Source organism: Somniosus microcephalus, chromosome 6 (assembly GCF_052327205.1).
Source record: "Somniosus microcephalus isolate GS21.2 chromosome 6, FLI_Smic_1.0, whole genome shotgun sequence".
Lineage (NCBI taxonomy): Eukaryota > Metazoa > Chordata > Chondrichthyes > Squaliformes > Somniosidae > Somniosus > Somniosus microcephalus.
The window spans coordinates 29,025,076-29,041,834 of NC_140992.1; the positions used below are offsets into that span (position 1 = coordinate 29,025,076).

Genomic DNA, 16,759 nt, shown 5'->3' on the forward strand with positions numbered 1-16,759 from the left:
CATTCACACAAAAGCATTCAGCTGCCTCAGCCCTACTCCTTGAAATTCCTTCTCTGCCAAATAATCATCTATGTAAAAAAGTGCAAAGTAATTATTAATTACAAAAGAAAAATTCAATGGTTGGATTTGGTTTGAGTGAGTGACTGGGGAGAGAGACTGAGTCACTGGCAAGGAAGCAGAGTTCATGATGGGAGCCAAAATCAATGGTTTTGGTCTTCCTAGTATTCATTTGAAGGAAAGTTTTTTACTCTTCTATGATAAACTTTTAATCAGTGATGAGCAATCTGGGAGCAAGGGAAGTGGTAGAGGGGTCGAGTTGGGTGTTGTCAGCATACATTTGGAAGCTGATTTAGTGCCTATGGTTGATGTCACCTAGGAGCAACATGTGGACTAGGAAGAGGAAGGAACCAAGGATAGATTCGTTGGGTATTCTGAAGATGACTATGGGGGGAGGGGGGGTGGAAAGAAAAGCCATTGCTGGAGATGTACTGGTTGTGTTGAGCAGGGTTAAAATGGAACTAGGCAAGGCCAGTTCCATGGAATTGGACAACAGATGATGGAACAAGGTGATGCAGTTAATAGTGTTGAATGCCAAAGTTGGGTTAAGGAGGATAAGGACAGATAATGCACAATGATCACAGTTACAGAGAATGTCATTTGTGATGTTGGCCATGGCAGTCTTGGTGCTGGAAGCTGGGTGGAAGCTGGACTTGAGGGATTTGAATAGGGAGTTTTAGGAAAAGTTGCTATGGAACTGGGAGGTGACGAAATGATCTTCGATAAGAAAGGGAGGTATCAGTGTGCTGCACCATGTAAGGGCGAAACAATGGTTCTTTCCTACAATTCCTTATATAGTGAGTTCTTGATCTTGTCTGAAATACTGAAGGAGCCATTTTGTAGAGGTGAACTGTTCCTCTACAGGGCGAAAAGAAATGTTTGAGGCTGTCTTCAATATTTCCATGCTGTTAGCTCAGGATCAGTGTAGATAGGGGCTTGGGAGCAGGGCTGCAGATTTGTGTGTTGTACGGTGGAACCTGGAAAGTGAAGAGGGGAAAGTGGAAGGGGATGAAAGATTTTAATGCGTTTTTCCTCCTCACCCTTTAGCAATTGTGTTTTTTTTTTTTTTAAGTTTGACATGTTACAAATTTAATTGAGTAAAAAGATTTAATTGCGATCCATATCTATTTTGTGCAAGTTTGTGAATAAGCTAAAATATGTGTTTATGCTACATTACCTAATGTAGAGTTATGACTTTAATTCTACCATAGTTTTATGTTGTCATAATTTAGCTGGCCATGGCTAACATTGGTTGCATTCATACAAATGGTAGCCATTGTGGACAAACATTAAAATTACCATGAGAGCTGAACATACTCTTCTGATTCTCTACTAGTGGTGCTTGGAGTTGGTGGCCATACTGGCTATCCAAGCAAAATGTGAATGTGGAACACCTCAGATTGCTAAATGTACAGAAGTGGAATCATGCTTTCTAATGTTGTATTTTATCAATGCAGGCCTTTATCCATTGGTTGGCTGGAAAATTGGATCTGAAATTACATATATTGCAGAAGGAAATGCTGCTGATACGGGTAAAGTGATCCAGTGGGCACAGAAACTGGGTAAGTAGGTTTATTGCTGTGGTGCACTTTTTTCCTGTTTTTGGAAGGCTCCCCTTTTTATACGTAACCTTTTTAATGTTTGTTTGTTTGTACTTGGTTGTTTGAACAATGTCTACCAGATCAATACCTTTTTAAAAAGTGATAGTTCTTGCATCATATTTCTATTTCCAAGATTTTTTTTTTTGTGAATGCGTTTTTTTGTCCCTCAAATTAAGGAATGCATGTTCTGGGAAATGGAACTCCATCCTTCCTTCATTTCCCAGTTTTGTCATCCACTGATTGAGCATTCCCATTTCAGGTATTGGAAGAGTTAAATGCAGGACTAGGATCCCTTTCCACAGCTGCAACAATTTTGTTCAACCAAAAGAAAGAGCATGTTTGCAATTATATTCTTAATTCCGAGGATGCCCCAAAGCACTTTACAACCAATGGATTACTTTTACTTTTGACGTGCAGTCACTGTTATGCAGACATATTTGGCAACCTAATTGTGCACAAGTTCCTACAAACAACAAACCAATAACCAGATAATCTGTCCTTGGTGTAGTGGTTGAGGGAGGAAGGTTAGTTCAGACATTGTGAGAACTCCCTTCTCCTCTTCAAATAGCACTACGGGATCTTTTACATCCAAATGAACCAGCCGATGGGGCTTCAGTTTATCGTCTCATCTGAAAGACCAAACCACTGACCATGCAGCACCCCATCAGTACTCTGCTGATTGTGTTCAAAGCTGTAGTGGGGCTTGAACCCCACAACCTTTTGACTGAGGTGACTGCTACCAAGTGAGCCAAATTGCTACTGGGAAGGGCACGACTACTGCATTCTAGACCCCTCCACCGTTGTTTCTACTCTACCTCTACAAAATTACCCCGTTTCAACGAAAACAGCCCCAATTTTTCAAGTCTTACATTGTACTTATGTCTTTAAACCAGGCATCATCCTAGTGAATCTGCATTGTCTCTATTGCCTTTTCTATACTGTGAAGTCTAAAACTGCACACGGTTCCCCAGCTGCTGTCTTAAAGGTTTTATTTAGATTCATCATTACATCTCGACTTTTTATATTCTATTCCTCTAGCCATAAAACCCGTTACTGCATTAACTTTTTTACGGCTTTATCGACTTGAGGTGCTGCTTTTAAAATTTTTTGTATCCCAACCCTCAAATGTCTCTGCTCTTCCACAGAGTGGAGCTATAGTAGGGGGTGATTTACAGCCAAATACAGAGGGAAAAACTAGTCAGCTGGGAAGGCAAAGCAAATATGTGAAGGCAAAAGAGAATATGGCAGGGCTGGAAGGCATTTATTTTAATGCAAGGAGTCTTGCAAATAAGGTGGATGAACTGAAGTTGTTGTTGAACACATGGGAGTACGATATTGTTGCTATCACGGAGACATGGTTGAGGGAGGGTCAGGACTGGCAGCTCAATATTCCGGGGTATAGAATCTTCAGGCGAGACAGGGGGGTGTAAAAGGGGAGGGGGTGTTGCAATATTAATTAAGGAGTCAATTACTGCTGTAAGGAGGGACGATATATTAGCGGGTTCCTCTAATGAGGCCATATGGGTAGAACTTAAAAACAAAAAGGGGGCAAGCACTTTGCTGGGAGTGTACTATAGGCCCCCAAACAGTCAGGGGGAGATAGAGGAACAGATATGTAGGCAAATCTCAGAGAAGTGTGAAAATAATAGGGTAATAATAGTGGGGGATTTCAACTTCCCCAATATAAATTGGGATAGTCAGAGTGTGAAAGGCTTAGAGGGTGCAGAATTCTTAAAGTGCATCCAGGAGAGCTTTTTGAGCCAACATGTAGAAAGTCCTACAAGAGAGGGGGCGGTACTGGACCTAATTCTGGGGAATGTAGCCGGGCAAGTGGTGGAAGTGTCAGTAGGAGAGCATTTTGGCGACAGTGACCACAATTCGGTGAGATTTAAGGTAGTCATGGAAAAAGACAAAGACGGCCCGGAAATAAGGGTTCTAAATTGGGGGAAGGCCGATTTTAATATGATAAGGCAGGATCTGGCCAAATTGGACTGGGAGCAGCTACTTATAGGAAAATCCGCATCAAAACAGTGGGAGACTTTCAGAAGGGAAATAGAGAGAGTACAACGCCAACATGTTCCTGTAAAGGTCAAGGGTGGGACCAACAAGCAAAGGGAACCTTGGATGACAAGGGATATACAAAAATGCATTAGAAATAAAAGGGGGGCTTTTGGCAGTTACAAAAGACTAAAGACGGAAGAAGCCCTAGAGGAGTATAAAAAATGCAGGGGCATACTTAAAAAAGAAATTAGGAGGGCGAGGAGGGGCCATGAAATAACACTGGCGAGCAAAATAAAGGAAAATCCTAAGATGTTTTACAAGTATATTAAGGGCAAGAGGATAACCAGGGAAAGGGTAGGGCCCATTAGGGACCAAAGTGGCAATCTGTGTGTAGAGCCAGATGATGTAGGCGGGGTTTTAAATGAATTTTTTGCATCTGTGTTCACTATGGAGAAAGACGATGTAGACACAGAAATCGGGCAAGGGGGCTGTGACATACTTGAACATATTAGCATCGAGAGGGAGGAGGTGCTAGCGGTTTTAGCAGGCCAAAAAGTGGATAAATCCCCAGGCCCGGATGAGATGTATCCCAGGCTGCTGTGGGAGGCAAAGGAGGAGATTGCAGGGGCTCTGACACAAATTTTCAGAACCTCTCTGGCCACAGGGGATGTACCAGAGGACTGGAGAACAGCTAACGTAGTACCATTATTCAAGAAGGGTAGCAGGGATAAACCAGGGAATTACAGGCCAGTGAGCCTAACATCTGTGGTAGGGAAATTATTGGAAAAAATTCTGAGGGACAAAATGAGTCTCCACTTGGAGAGGCAAGGATTAATCGGGGATAGTCAGCATGGCTTTGTCAAGGGTAAATCATGTCTGACAAATCTGATTGAATTTTTCGAGGGGGTGACTAGGGGGGTGGATGAGGGAAATGCTGTGGATGTGGTTTACATGGACTTCAGTAAAGCTTTTGACAAAGTCCCGCATAGGAGACTGGTCAAGAAGGTAAGAGCCCATGGGATCCAGGGTGCCTTGGCGCGTTGGATCCTAAACTGGCTGAGTGGCAGGAGGCAGAGGGTGATGGTCGAAGGTTGCTTTTGTGACTGGAAGCCTGTGTCCAGTGGGGTACCTCAGGGATCGGTGCTGGGTCCCTTGTTGTTTGTGATCTACATAAATGATTTGGATGAGAATGTAAAAGGTATGATCAGTAAGTTCGCAGATGACACGAAAATTGGTGGGGTGGTAAATTGCGAGGAGGAAAGCCTCAGGCTACAGGACGATATAAACGGGTTGGTCAGATGGGCGGAAAAGTGGCAAATGGAATTTAACCCTGAAAAGTGCGAGGTGATGCATTTTGGACGGACAAATAAGGCAAGGGAATACACAATGAGTGGTAGGACCCTAGGAAGTACAGAGGGTCAGAGGGACCTTGGTGTACATGTACATAGATCCCTGAAGGCAGCGGAACAGGTAGATAAGGTGGTTAAAAAGGCATATGGGATACTTGCCTTCATTAGCCGAGGCATAGAATATAAGAGCAGGGAGGTTATGATGGAGCTGTACAAAACGCTGGTGAGGCCACAGCTGGAGTACTGTGTGCAGTTCTGGTCGCCTCACTATAGGAAGGATGTGATTGCTTTGGAGAGGGTGCAGAGAAGATTCACCAGGATGTTACCTGGGATGGAGCGCCTCAGCTATGAAGAAAGACTAAACAGGCTGGGGTTGTTTTCCTTGGAGCAAAGAAGGCTGAGGGGGGACCTGATTGAGGTGTACAAAATGATGAGGGGCATAGATAGGGTAGATAAAGAGGAACTTTTCCCCTTAGTAGGGGGGTCAATAACAAGGGGGCATAGATTCAGGGTAAGGGGCAGGAGATTTAGAGGAGGAACTTTTTCACCCAGAGGGTGGTTGGAATGTGGAACTCAATGCCTGAAAGGGTGGTAGAGGCAGGAACCCTCACAACATTCAAGAAGCATTTGGATGAGCACTTGAAATGCCATTGCATACAAGGCTATGGACCAAATGCTGGAAAATGGGATTAGACTGGACAGGGATGGATGGGCGGCGCAGACACGATGGACCGAAGGGCCTCTTTCTGTGCTGTAAAACTCTATGACTCTATGACACAGCCTTCCCCCATTCGAAGTATAGTTAATACTTTTTTATTTTTCTTACCAGAATGTACCACTTTGCACTTACTAACATTGAATTTCATCTGCACTTTTTTGCACATTCCATCATCTTTATCGATATCCCATTGCAGCTTTTTTTCATCCTCAGAATTATTTATTATGCTCCCTATTTTAGTATCATCTGAAAATTTGAACACTACTCCATCTCTAGCCCTGTATGTAAATCTCAGTTAACAGATGTGTTCTCTGAACAGAACCCTGTGGGACACCGCTAACCACTGAGAAACTGTCCTAACCTTGCTCTCTGTTTCCTCCCGTCGAACCAGTTTTTAATCCAATTTGCTACCCTACCCTATTTCGATACTCCTTAATCTCCTCCAATATCCTGCGTAGTACCTTTTTATCAAAGGCTTTCTGAACTTCCCCATTCATCATATCTGCCACTTCCTTAAAGAACTCTTCTCAGGTTTGTCCGGCATAATCTTGGTTTCTGAAATCCACATTGGCTGCTTCTAATTATTTTCTCCTCTTCTAGACATTTAGTAATTCCATCTTAAAGATTTTAAACAAGCTCTCCTGGAATTATCTGGGTTAGCTTTGTCTTCCTTTTATTTGAATGGGTATTATATTGGGCCACTGCCAGGCCTCTGGTATAGAATCATAGTAACTTGCAGCACAGAAGGAGGCCATTCGACCTGTCGTGCCTGCGCTGGCTCTTTGAAAGAGCAGTTGTGCTCAGTCCCACGTCCCCGCTTTTGGTCAAGAACCTTGTAAGTTCCTCATCCTCGAGTACCTGTCCAGCTTCCTTTTTAAAATTATTGATGGAATCAACTTCCATCAACTCGGTTCCTGCCAACTCAATGGAAAAGATTTCTCTCCATCTCCCCTAGATCTTTTTTGCCAATGATTTGAGTTTATGACCTCTGGTTATTGACCCACTCGCCAGAGGGAATAGTTTTTCTGTATCTCCGCTATCAAAACCTCTCATCATCTTCAAAACCTCTAAGTCACCTCTTAACCTTCTCTGTTCCAAGGAAAACAGTCCTAACTTTTCCAACCTCTCCTCATACCTGAAGTCCCTCATCCTTGGTAACATCCTGGTAAACCTCCTCTGTACCCTGCCACATCCTTTACATCTTTCCTGAAGTGTGGTTCCCAGATTTGTCCACAATACTCCAGCTGAGGCCTAACCAGTGATTTATAAAGTTCTAGCATGATCTCTTTGCTTTTATATTCTATTCCTCTATTTATAAACCCAAGCAACCCACATGCTTTTTTAACCACCTTATCGACTTGCCCTGCCACGTTTAAGGATTTGTGTCTATGGACACCAAAATCTCTGCTCATCTACACTTTTCAAAATAGTGCCATTTATAATATACTGTCTTTCCATATTTGTCCTCCCAAAGTGCATCACAGAAACATAGAAGATAGGAGCAGGAGTAGGCCATTCGGCCCTTTGAGCCTGCTCCGCCATTCAATGCAATCATGGCTGATCATCCAATTTCAGTACCCTGTCCCTGCCTTCTCCCCATATCCCTTGATCCCTTTAGCCTTAAGAAATATATCCAACGCTTTCTTGAATATATTTAATGAATTGGCCTCCACCGCCCTCTGTGGCAGAGAATTCCACAGGTTCACCACTCTCTGGGTGAAGAAATTCCTCCTCATTTCAGTCCTAAATGGCTTACCCCTTATCATTAGACTATGACCCCTGGTTCTGGACTCCCCGGCCATCATAAACATCCTTCCTGCATCTAGTCTGTCCAGGCCTGACACAATTTTATAGGTTTCGATGAGATCCCCTCTCATTCTTCTAAACTCCAGTGAGTATAAGCCCAATCGACACAATTTCTCCTCATACGTCATTCCTGCCATCCCAGGTATCAGCCTGGTGAATCTTCGCTGCGCTCCTTCCATGGCAAGAACATCCTTCCTCAGATAAGGCGACCAAAACTGCACACAATACTCAAGGTGTGGTCTCACCAAGGCCCTGTACAACTGCAGCAGGACATCCTTGTTCTTGTACTCGAACCCTCTTGCTACGAAGGCCAACACACCATTTGCCGCCTTAACCGCCTGCTGCACCTGCATGCTTACCTTCAGCGACTGGTGCACAAGAACACCCAGGTCTCTTTGCACTTCCCCTTCTCCCAATCTATTGCCATTCAAATAATCTGCCTTCCTGTTTTTGCCACCAAAGTGGATAACCTCCCATTTATCCACATTATTGGGCAGTGCATTTGCCATGTTTCTATCACCCAACCTGTCCAAATCGTACTGGAGTTTCACGACATCCTCTTCACAGCATACCCTCCCACCCAGCTTTGTGTTGTCTGCAAATTTGGAGATATTACATCCAATTCCCTCGTCCAGATCATTAATATATATTGTGAACAGCTGGGGTCCTAGGACCGATCCTTGCGGTACCCTACTAGTCACTGCCTGCCACTCGGAAAACGACCCGTTTATTCCAACTCTTTTTGCTTTCTGTCTGCCAACCAGTTCTCTATCCAAGTTAATACCTTGCCCCCAATCCCATGTGCCTTAATTTTGCACGCTAATCTCTTATGCAGGACCTTATCGAAAGCCTTCTGAAAGTCCAAATACACCACATCCACTGGTTCTCCCTTATCTATTTTACCAGTTACATCCTCAAAAAATTCCAGTAGATTAGTCAAGCATGATTTACCTTTTGTAAATCCATGTTGACTTTGTCCGATCCTGTCACTGCTTTCCAAGTGCTCTGCTATTACATCTTTTATAATGGACTCTAGCATTTCCCCCACTACCGATGTCATGCTTACCGGTCTATAATTCCCCGCCTTTTCTCTACCACCTTTTTTGAATAGTGGGGTAACATTAGCTACCCGCCAATCCATGGGTACCGTTCCAGAGTCTATCGAGTTCTGGAAGATGACCAGCAATGCATCTACTATTTCTAGGGCCACTTCCTTAAGTACCCTAGGATGTAGATTATCAGGCCCTGGGGATTTATCGGCCTTCAGTCCCATCAATTTTCCTAACACCATTTCCCTACAAATACTGATTTCTTTCAGTTCCACCCTTTCATCAGACCCTATGTTCCCTGGCATCTCTGGGAGGTTATTTGTGTCCTCCTTTGTGAAGACAGAACCAAAATATGTATTTAGTTGGTCTGCCATTTCTTTGTTCCCCATTATAAATTCCCCCGATTCTGACTGCAAGGGACCTACGCTTGACTTCACCAATCTTTTTCTCTTCACATATCTATAAAAGCTTTTACAGTCAGTTTTTATGTTCCCTGATAGCTTACTCTCATTCTATTTTCCCTTTCTTAATTAATCCCTTTGTACTCCTTTGTTGAATCCTAAACTGCTCCCACTCCTCAGGATTATTGCTTTTTCTGGCCAATTTATATGCCCTCTCCTTGGACCTTATGCTATCCCTAATTTCCCTTGTTAGCCACGGTTGGGTCACCTTTTTTTGTTTTATTTTTATGTCAAACTGGGATGAACAAATTCTGTAGTTCATCCATTCGGTCTTTGAATGTTTGCCATTGCCTATCCACCGTCAACCCTTTGAGTGCCATTCCCCAATCAATCCTACCCAACTCGCTCCTCAGACCATCGTAGTTTCCTTTATTTAAATTAAGGACCCTAGTCTCTGAGTCAACTACTTCATTCTCCATCTTAATGAAGAATTCGATCATATTATGATCGCTCCGACCCAAGGGGCCTCGTACAACAAGATTGCTAATTAATCCTTTCTCGTTACATAATACCCAGTCTAAGATGGCCTGATCTCTGGTTGGTTCCTTGACATATTGGTCCAGGAAATCATCCCGTAAACACTCCTCCAGGAATTCCTCTTCCACAGTATTGTTACTAATTTGGTTGGCCCAATCTATATGTAGATTAAAGTCACCCATGATGACTGCTGTGCCCTTATTGCACGCTTCTTTAATTTCCCTTTTAATGCCATCCTCAACCTCCGCCTTACTGTTGGGAGGTCTATAAACAACTCCCACTAACGTTTTTTTCCCCTTAGTATTTCTCAATTCTACCCATACAGATTCCACCTCATCAGAGCTAATATCCTTCATTACAATTGTGTTAATCCCTTCTTTAACCAGTAATGCTACCCCACCTCCCTTTTCCTTTTTGCCTATCTTTCCTGAATATCGAATACCCCTGGATGTTGAGTTCCCAGTCCTGGCCTTCCTTGAGCCACGTTTCTGTAATCCCAACCAAATCGTATTTGTTTACTTCTATTTGCGCAGCCAATTCATCCACCTTATTACAAATGCTCCTCGCATTAAGACACAAAGCCTTCAGGCTTGTTTTTTTAACGCTCTTAGACCTATTAGAATTATTATTTACTGTGGCCATGTTTGATTTAAACTGTTGATTTCTCTGACTGCCACTTTTTTGTTTTTCTCCTTCCTATCTTGCTTTTATCCTTGTTTCCTTTTTCCTCTGTCCCCCTGCTCAGGTTCCCAATCCCCTGCCATTTTAGTTTAAACCCTCCCCCACAGCACTAGCAAACACTCCCCGTAGGACATCGGTTCCAGCCCTGCCCAGGTGCAAACCGTCTGGTTTGAACTGGTCCCACCACCCCCAGAACCGGTTCCAATGTCCCAGGAATTTGAATCCCTCCCCCTGGCACCATTCCTCTAGCCACGTATTCATCTGAAGTATCCTTCTATTTCTACCCTGACTAGCACGTGGCACTGGTAGCAATCCTGAGATTACTACCTTTGAGGTCCTGTTTTTTAATTTATCTCCTAACTCCCTATATTCCGCTTTTAGGACCTCATCCTGCTTTTTACCTATATTGTTGGTGCCTATATGCACCATGACAACTGGCTGTTCACCCTCCCCTTCCAAGATGTTCTGCAGCCGCTCGGAGACATCCTTGACCCTTGCACCAGGGAGGCAACACACCATCCTGGAGTCTCGTTTGTGGCCGCAGAAACGCCTATCTATTCCCCTTACAATTGAATCCCCTATTACTATAGCTCTACCCCTCTTTTTCCTCCCATTCTGTGCAGCAGAGCCACCCCTGGTGCCAGGAAGTTGGCTGCTGCTGCCTTCCTCTGATAAGCCATCCCCCCAACAGTACTCAAAAGTGGTGTATCTGTTGGAGAGGGGGATGGCCACAGGGGACCCCTGCACTACCTGCCTGCGCCTAGTACTCTGCCTGTTGGTCACCTGTTCCCTTTTCTTCCTGTCCAACCTCTACCTGCGGTGTGTCCAACTCCATTAATGTGCTATTCACGATGTCCTGAGCATCGTGAACGCTCCAGTATGTATCCAATCACAGCTCCAGCGCCACAATGCGGTCTGTCAGTAGCTGCAGCTGGGTGCACTTCCTGCACACGTAGTTGTCAGGGACACGGGAAGTGTCCATGAGTCCCCACATATCGCAGGAGGAGCAGATCACGGGGCCCGGCTGTCCTGCCATGACTTACCCTTTAATTAATTGAATTTAAATTAAATCAATCAATCCCACTAATTACACTACAGTTAACTGGTTTACCAACAGTCCCTGCTACACTAGAGAGACCTTAGAAACTATAAACCAGAGTTAAAGTTTTTTTTTAAAAAAGAGAGAAATACTCACCAACCAATCACTTACCTGCTTCCTGGTGACGTCACACTTTGATTACTTTTTACCTCTCTCCCCTGCTGTTGAATTGGTCGGGCCTCGTTCGCTGAATCGGCCGCCGCTCCCCAACTGCCGCCGTTTTTTGAACTCCTCAGCTGCTCGCACGCAGGTCTGCTCTGGCCGGGCCTCGTTCGCTGAAATGAAGGGCCTCGTTCACATTCTCCGCTTTGAACTCCATCTGCCATACTTCTGTCCACGCAGCAATAGAACACTGAAATATCATTTCTAGGGCCTCTGATATTTATTCCCCCATTTTCCTCGAGATACTTGGATGTATCCAGTCTGGTCCAGCACTTTTCGTCTTCCTTTTGCTTAATTAATTTCTCTCATACTTTCATAACATAAGAAATAGGAGCAGGAGCAGGCCATTCGGCCCCTTGAGCCTGCTCCGCCATTTAAAGAGACCATGGCTGATCCGATTTTAGCCTCAACTCCACTTTCCTGCCCGCTTCCCATAACCCTTGACTCCCCTGTTGCTCAAAAATCTGTCTATCTCAGCCTTGAATATATTCAGTGACTCAGCTTCCACCGCTCTCTGGGGTAAAGAATTCCAAAGATTCACGACCCTCTGAGAGAAGACATTTCCTTTTATTTATTATATTTCCTCTCGCTTGGAACCATTTCATAATTTACCTCTTTTCCCCCCCCCCCCCCCCCAAATTTCCTTCTAGGAACAGGAGTAGGCCATTCAGCCCCTCGAGCTTAATTAGATCATGGCTGATCTGTACCTCAACTCTATATCTCTTGATACCCTTACCTAACAAAACTCTGTCTATCTCCGTTTTGAAAGCTGCAGTTGCCCCCACAGCCTGTTGTCCTTGTGCTATCTGAGTAAGGCTATTACATTTTGATTTTTTTTTGTTATGGGACTGTAAAGAGTCTGCCCAACTTCATTTCATTTTGTGACCAACAAAGGGAAGCATCTTTTTCCAGTCACTCGGGACTGGATTCTAGACTGGATGAAATGGCAATGTTTTTAACCTACTGTACCACACAATCTGTCCTCCTTGATTTAGGCTGTCATATCTTTCCAGGTTTATTCTCTGATGTTGCTGAAACTGAGAAGATGGTGCAGGAAGTGCAAAATTCAGATGGTGTATTCTTTGTCCCATCATTCAGTGGATTACAGGTAAATGCGCACAACAGAAGTTGTACCTTCTTTGCTACAACAAATCCTAAATTCTTGTGATTTAATTTAATTAAATACAATTAACACCTTTTTGTATTAGAATTTTCTTTTGGGTGAGTATGGCACTTTTCATTTTTTTTTTAAGTAATGGCTGATCTCAGAAGGGTAATCATCTTTACACTGCTTCTGAGGCAAGCAATGAAAATACAATTTTTGGCTCCTTCGCTTTGACACCTGATTCCCTCAAAATTTCATTGCATTTAGTGGAACAAGCATTACTGCAAACCCAAACTGAGCCCGCAAACATCATGTTTTAGCACCGCTCCCTGAAACAGTGCAAAGATGGTTGCCTTGACTAAGAGCTCAGTCATTGCTGAATTTTAAAATTCCCTACCTAAACATTTGAACTGGAGCACTGAGCAGAGCAAAAAGCATGCCTACCTCGAACTATGGCTATGCTTAAATGGTCCAAATGGCTACAATTATGTTCATATGCTTAACTGTATCCCTGGGGATGTGCAAAACAAAAACAAAAAAACAAAAAAATGCTGCTCCTTCACTTGGACGCTTTCTGTCATTTTTGCAGACAGGAATTTCTGCGGTTCAGCATTAGAGGAACGATTGCTTGGGAAGCTTAGAATTGTCCTAATGGCCTTGATACCATCACTTTCTGACCTCCATAATGGCAATTTATTTCTCATCCCTTCATAGTTTGCCTCACTTAAATTTAAAACCTCGTCACACTCACTTCTCCCTCTCGGTCCTAATATCGAATTTAATCATATAATGGTCACTATTTGCAAGATCTTCCCTTGCCTTCAGATAGTTAGCTAATTCTGGATCGTTGCTCCTCACCATGTCTAGTATGGCCCATTCCCATGTCCGTTCTAAAACCTATTTTCTAGAGAACTGTCCCGAATACTTTCTAGAAATTCATTGCCTGTCCGACTTGAGCTGTCCTGCTTCTCCAAGTCTGTGAAAATTAAAATCTCCTATTTATAACGTGCTTTCTGCTACATGCTTCCCTGATCTCTGTTTACACCACCCACCCCCCCTGCACTCCACACTACATTGCTACTGTCCAGAGGGTCTGTAGACGACTTCCACCAATCTTTCATCCTTCACCATTCCCTAGTTCTACCCATAGTATTTCCACTGCCTGATTGCCCTTACTGAAAAACTCTTCTTTCGACAGCTGTAATTGTGTATTTTTATCACTATTACTAATCCCACCCCTTTCCCAATTTTCCCGTCCTTTCTAAAGATTCTATAGCCTGGAATATTTAGCGCTCTGTGCTGCCCAGCTTGTAGACAAGTCTCTCTGCTGGCTACTACATCATGCCCTTTAAGCTGAATTTGTGCTTCTATCATCTGCTTTAGTTCTTATGCTATGTGCATTTGTGCGCAGAACTCTTATTTGCATAACTTTCCCCACCCTGCCCATGTGCCCTGATGGTGTTTTCCCCACACTTTTTGACTTAGCACTTTTTATTGCTGGTGCTCTGTACATTGCTATACAGGTAATTTGATATGGTTTTTATTTTTCACCACTCCTGCAGTCATTATTACTTCTAGAGTTCTACCCTTCCATATTCCATTTTAATGGGGAGGAAGGAAGGAAGGGCCCAGTATATAATCCACAACCTCCATCTCCTATCAAACTGTTTTGAGGATCATTTTCTTGGAAGGTGATTTTCCCCCAACTCTGTGCCAATGCTATTCGGAAGTTGACTGGTCAGAATTCTGCAAGAGTGGACAAGGCAAACTTGCATGATTTTTGCCTTCCTCAACTCTTCGTTTCCTTTGTTTTATTAGCATAGCCAAGACTAGATATTAACATGAGTGAACCCATGTTCTAACACACTGTAATGCAGTACATTGATGCGCCAGCACGCTGCCTGCCCTGCCCTGCTTTTATTTTAAACTGCAGTAGTTTCAACTTGATTAGTGCAATGTAATTAACAATGGCAACCAATGTTTTGTAGTAATTTTCTCTTTATTCTGGGAGCGATTTAAATCTTCAATTACACAAAACCATGAAAGTTCTAGTATTTTTATTAATGTGTAGGATATTGAACATACTGGCATTATGGTAAACAAAAGTCAATCTTCCCGGGAGTCGGGTCCCCAAACAGCGCAGGGACCCGACTCTTAGCGGCTGCAAGAGGATTATAGCCATTTAACTGCCTGTTAACAGGTAGTTAACAGGCAGTTAAGAGGCTTTTTCCAATTTTTAGACTGCTGCTGCGGGAAGCCCGCCAGGGTAAGTGAGGCGTGCTGTGGGTCTGTTATGTTGGTGTATAGATGACGGCTGCAGGAGTGGTGTGAAGGATGCAATGGGACGCTGGTGAGTATCAGAGGTAAGGAAATGTTGAGAGTCATTTTTAATGTGTTTAGATTTTTCTGTAGGTGACGAGCTTTGAAGTGTTTGTGTGGCCTCGCCTCAATGGGAGCAGTGACAGATTGCTTCTGTACCCTCACCTGCAGCTGCCATCTGTTTTATCCTAAGGAGAGAGTCACTGGAGAGCCTGGGTGCAAGGGCTCACTTGTGTACAGTGTTTGACAGCACCTCTATGCTGTTACAATTTATAGTGAGAAAGTTCAGAATCGAAGGATCATTTATTTACTAAATGTAGTCCTCACATCAAAGAGCTGAAGTTTCTTCGCAATGGTGAATTTTAGTCTTCAGTGGGATAATAAAACTGGTTAATATTTGACTTGCTTTTAAGCTACAATTTTGAGTTGCAAAAGATGAGAATAAGAAAAGTTGCAAAAGTTCTTTCCAGTCGCAGTGCATTTCAACGGCAGCCCTATGTTAAATGGTACAAACATTAGTGGGTGTGCTACAGACAGTTTTGTTTCATTTCAGTTGTTCAGCTGGTTCAATTTCCCATGTTCACATCTGATGTGAAATTGAGATCAGTTTCATATGTTAACCATAAGTGAGTTTCCATTTGTGTCAATTTGTAATTTAGGCAGAGTATTAAAATATTTAGAGCCACTTAGTGCTTTCAATTTTAACTCCTGATTTAGGGGATTATTTTTTAAAAGTCTATTTGATATTGATTGTGTAATGTGGAGTGTATCTAATTCCATAGGTTTGAGGTTTCATTACAGTGCTAGCTTTGTTGCAAGTTTACTGGACCTAGTTTTCAAATTTTTATTCCTCTTACTTTCCCACTTTGGAAGAAGTGAATCTTGCTGAGGACATTTCTAAAAATGCCAAGAGCCCTCTGATACTTTACCCAAATAACCATTCGTCATGCATGAGCATAGACGGTATCAGTTTGCAACTTGATGTTTGGGGGCATAACAACCATCTCGTTTAATATTCACATGTATGCACATCAGCAGAGGAACTGGATATTGAGCAGGAGTAAGAACCCTACTGTACTTTTCTTTGCTAGCATGTGAACACTGAGCCTATTGTGCCGGCCCAAATGTTGCCTAGGCTGAGCTGAGCTAGCTTGACAGACCAATAATCAAATCTGGGGCCTACCTGATTTTGCATGGCTCAGTGCCACTTCAAGTAACGTATTTACCCACTAAATGATTGAGGGGGCATTGCATTGCAGTTTATACCGTCACTAAAACATATACTTCATTGTATTTCACACAACTGAATGCTGAGAACTAAATAATTTGTGAATTGTATAAAAATGCAATAGCCTTAATTCTCAAGACACCATATACATAAGAGTGCATGACATTTTAAGCTGACCCACCCTGTAAATTATAGGAATGACCACCTTTACAAAAAGACATAATTTTCCTCCTTTCTTTTTATGCTGCCTCTCACTGTCCTCTGTAAGTCTTTTTTTTAAAGATTTGATAAATCAAAATACTTTATGTACACAGTGTCGAACTATTTATTTCTGTTAATGAGATAAAAATGTTTTTCTTGCCAGGCTCCTTTAAATGATCCTAATGCTTGTGCATCATTTATGGGACTGAAACCGTCAACGACCAAAATTCATCTAGTACGAGCAATACTGGAGTCCATAGCCTTCAGGTGTGTGGAAAAGAAGCTATATATGTATTTGTTTGAATACCCTAAAATATGCTCTTCAGTGAGGGAAATACTGTAGTACTATTTCAGTGTCCAGCCACTGCTCTATTTAGGCTATAGTGTATATTAGCAGAATTTAGAAAAGATGTTGGACTTTTACTAGTTATTCACTGAAATCAAT

The 16,759-nt window shown here is 42.9% G+C and overlaps 1 protein-coding gene across 3 annotated transcripts in view; it reads left to right on the plus strand.

Moving 5' to 3' along the window:
* gk5 (glycerol kinase 5) overlaps positions 1–16,759 on the plus strand; it is an 81,261-nt gene that overhangs the window by 54,534 nt on the left and 9,968 nt on the right. For 2 of the 3 annotated variants that reach the window (XM_085989891.1, XM_085989893.1), the window contains exons 11-13: positions 1,515–1,619; positions 12,457–12,569; positions 16,478–16,581. In XM_085989891.1, the coding sequence (XP_085846017.1) occupies positions 1,515–1,619; positions 12,457–12,569; positions 16,478–16,581 (322 nt within the window). The remainder of the gene's footprint in view (positions 1–1,514; positions 1,620–12,456; positions 12,570–16,477; positions 16,582–16,759) is intronic. The other variant, XM_085989892.1, reaches the window with a different exon arrangement.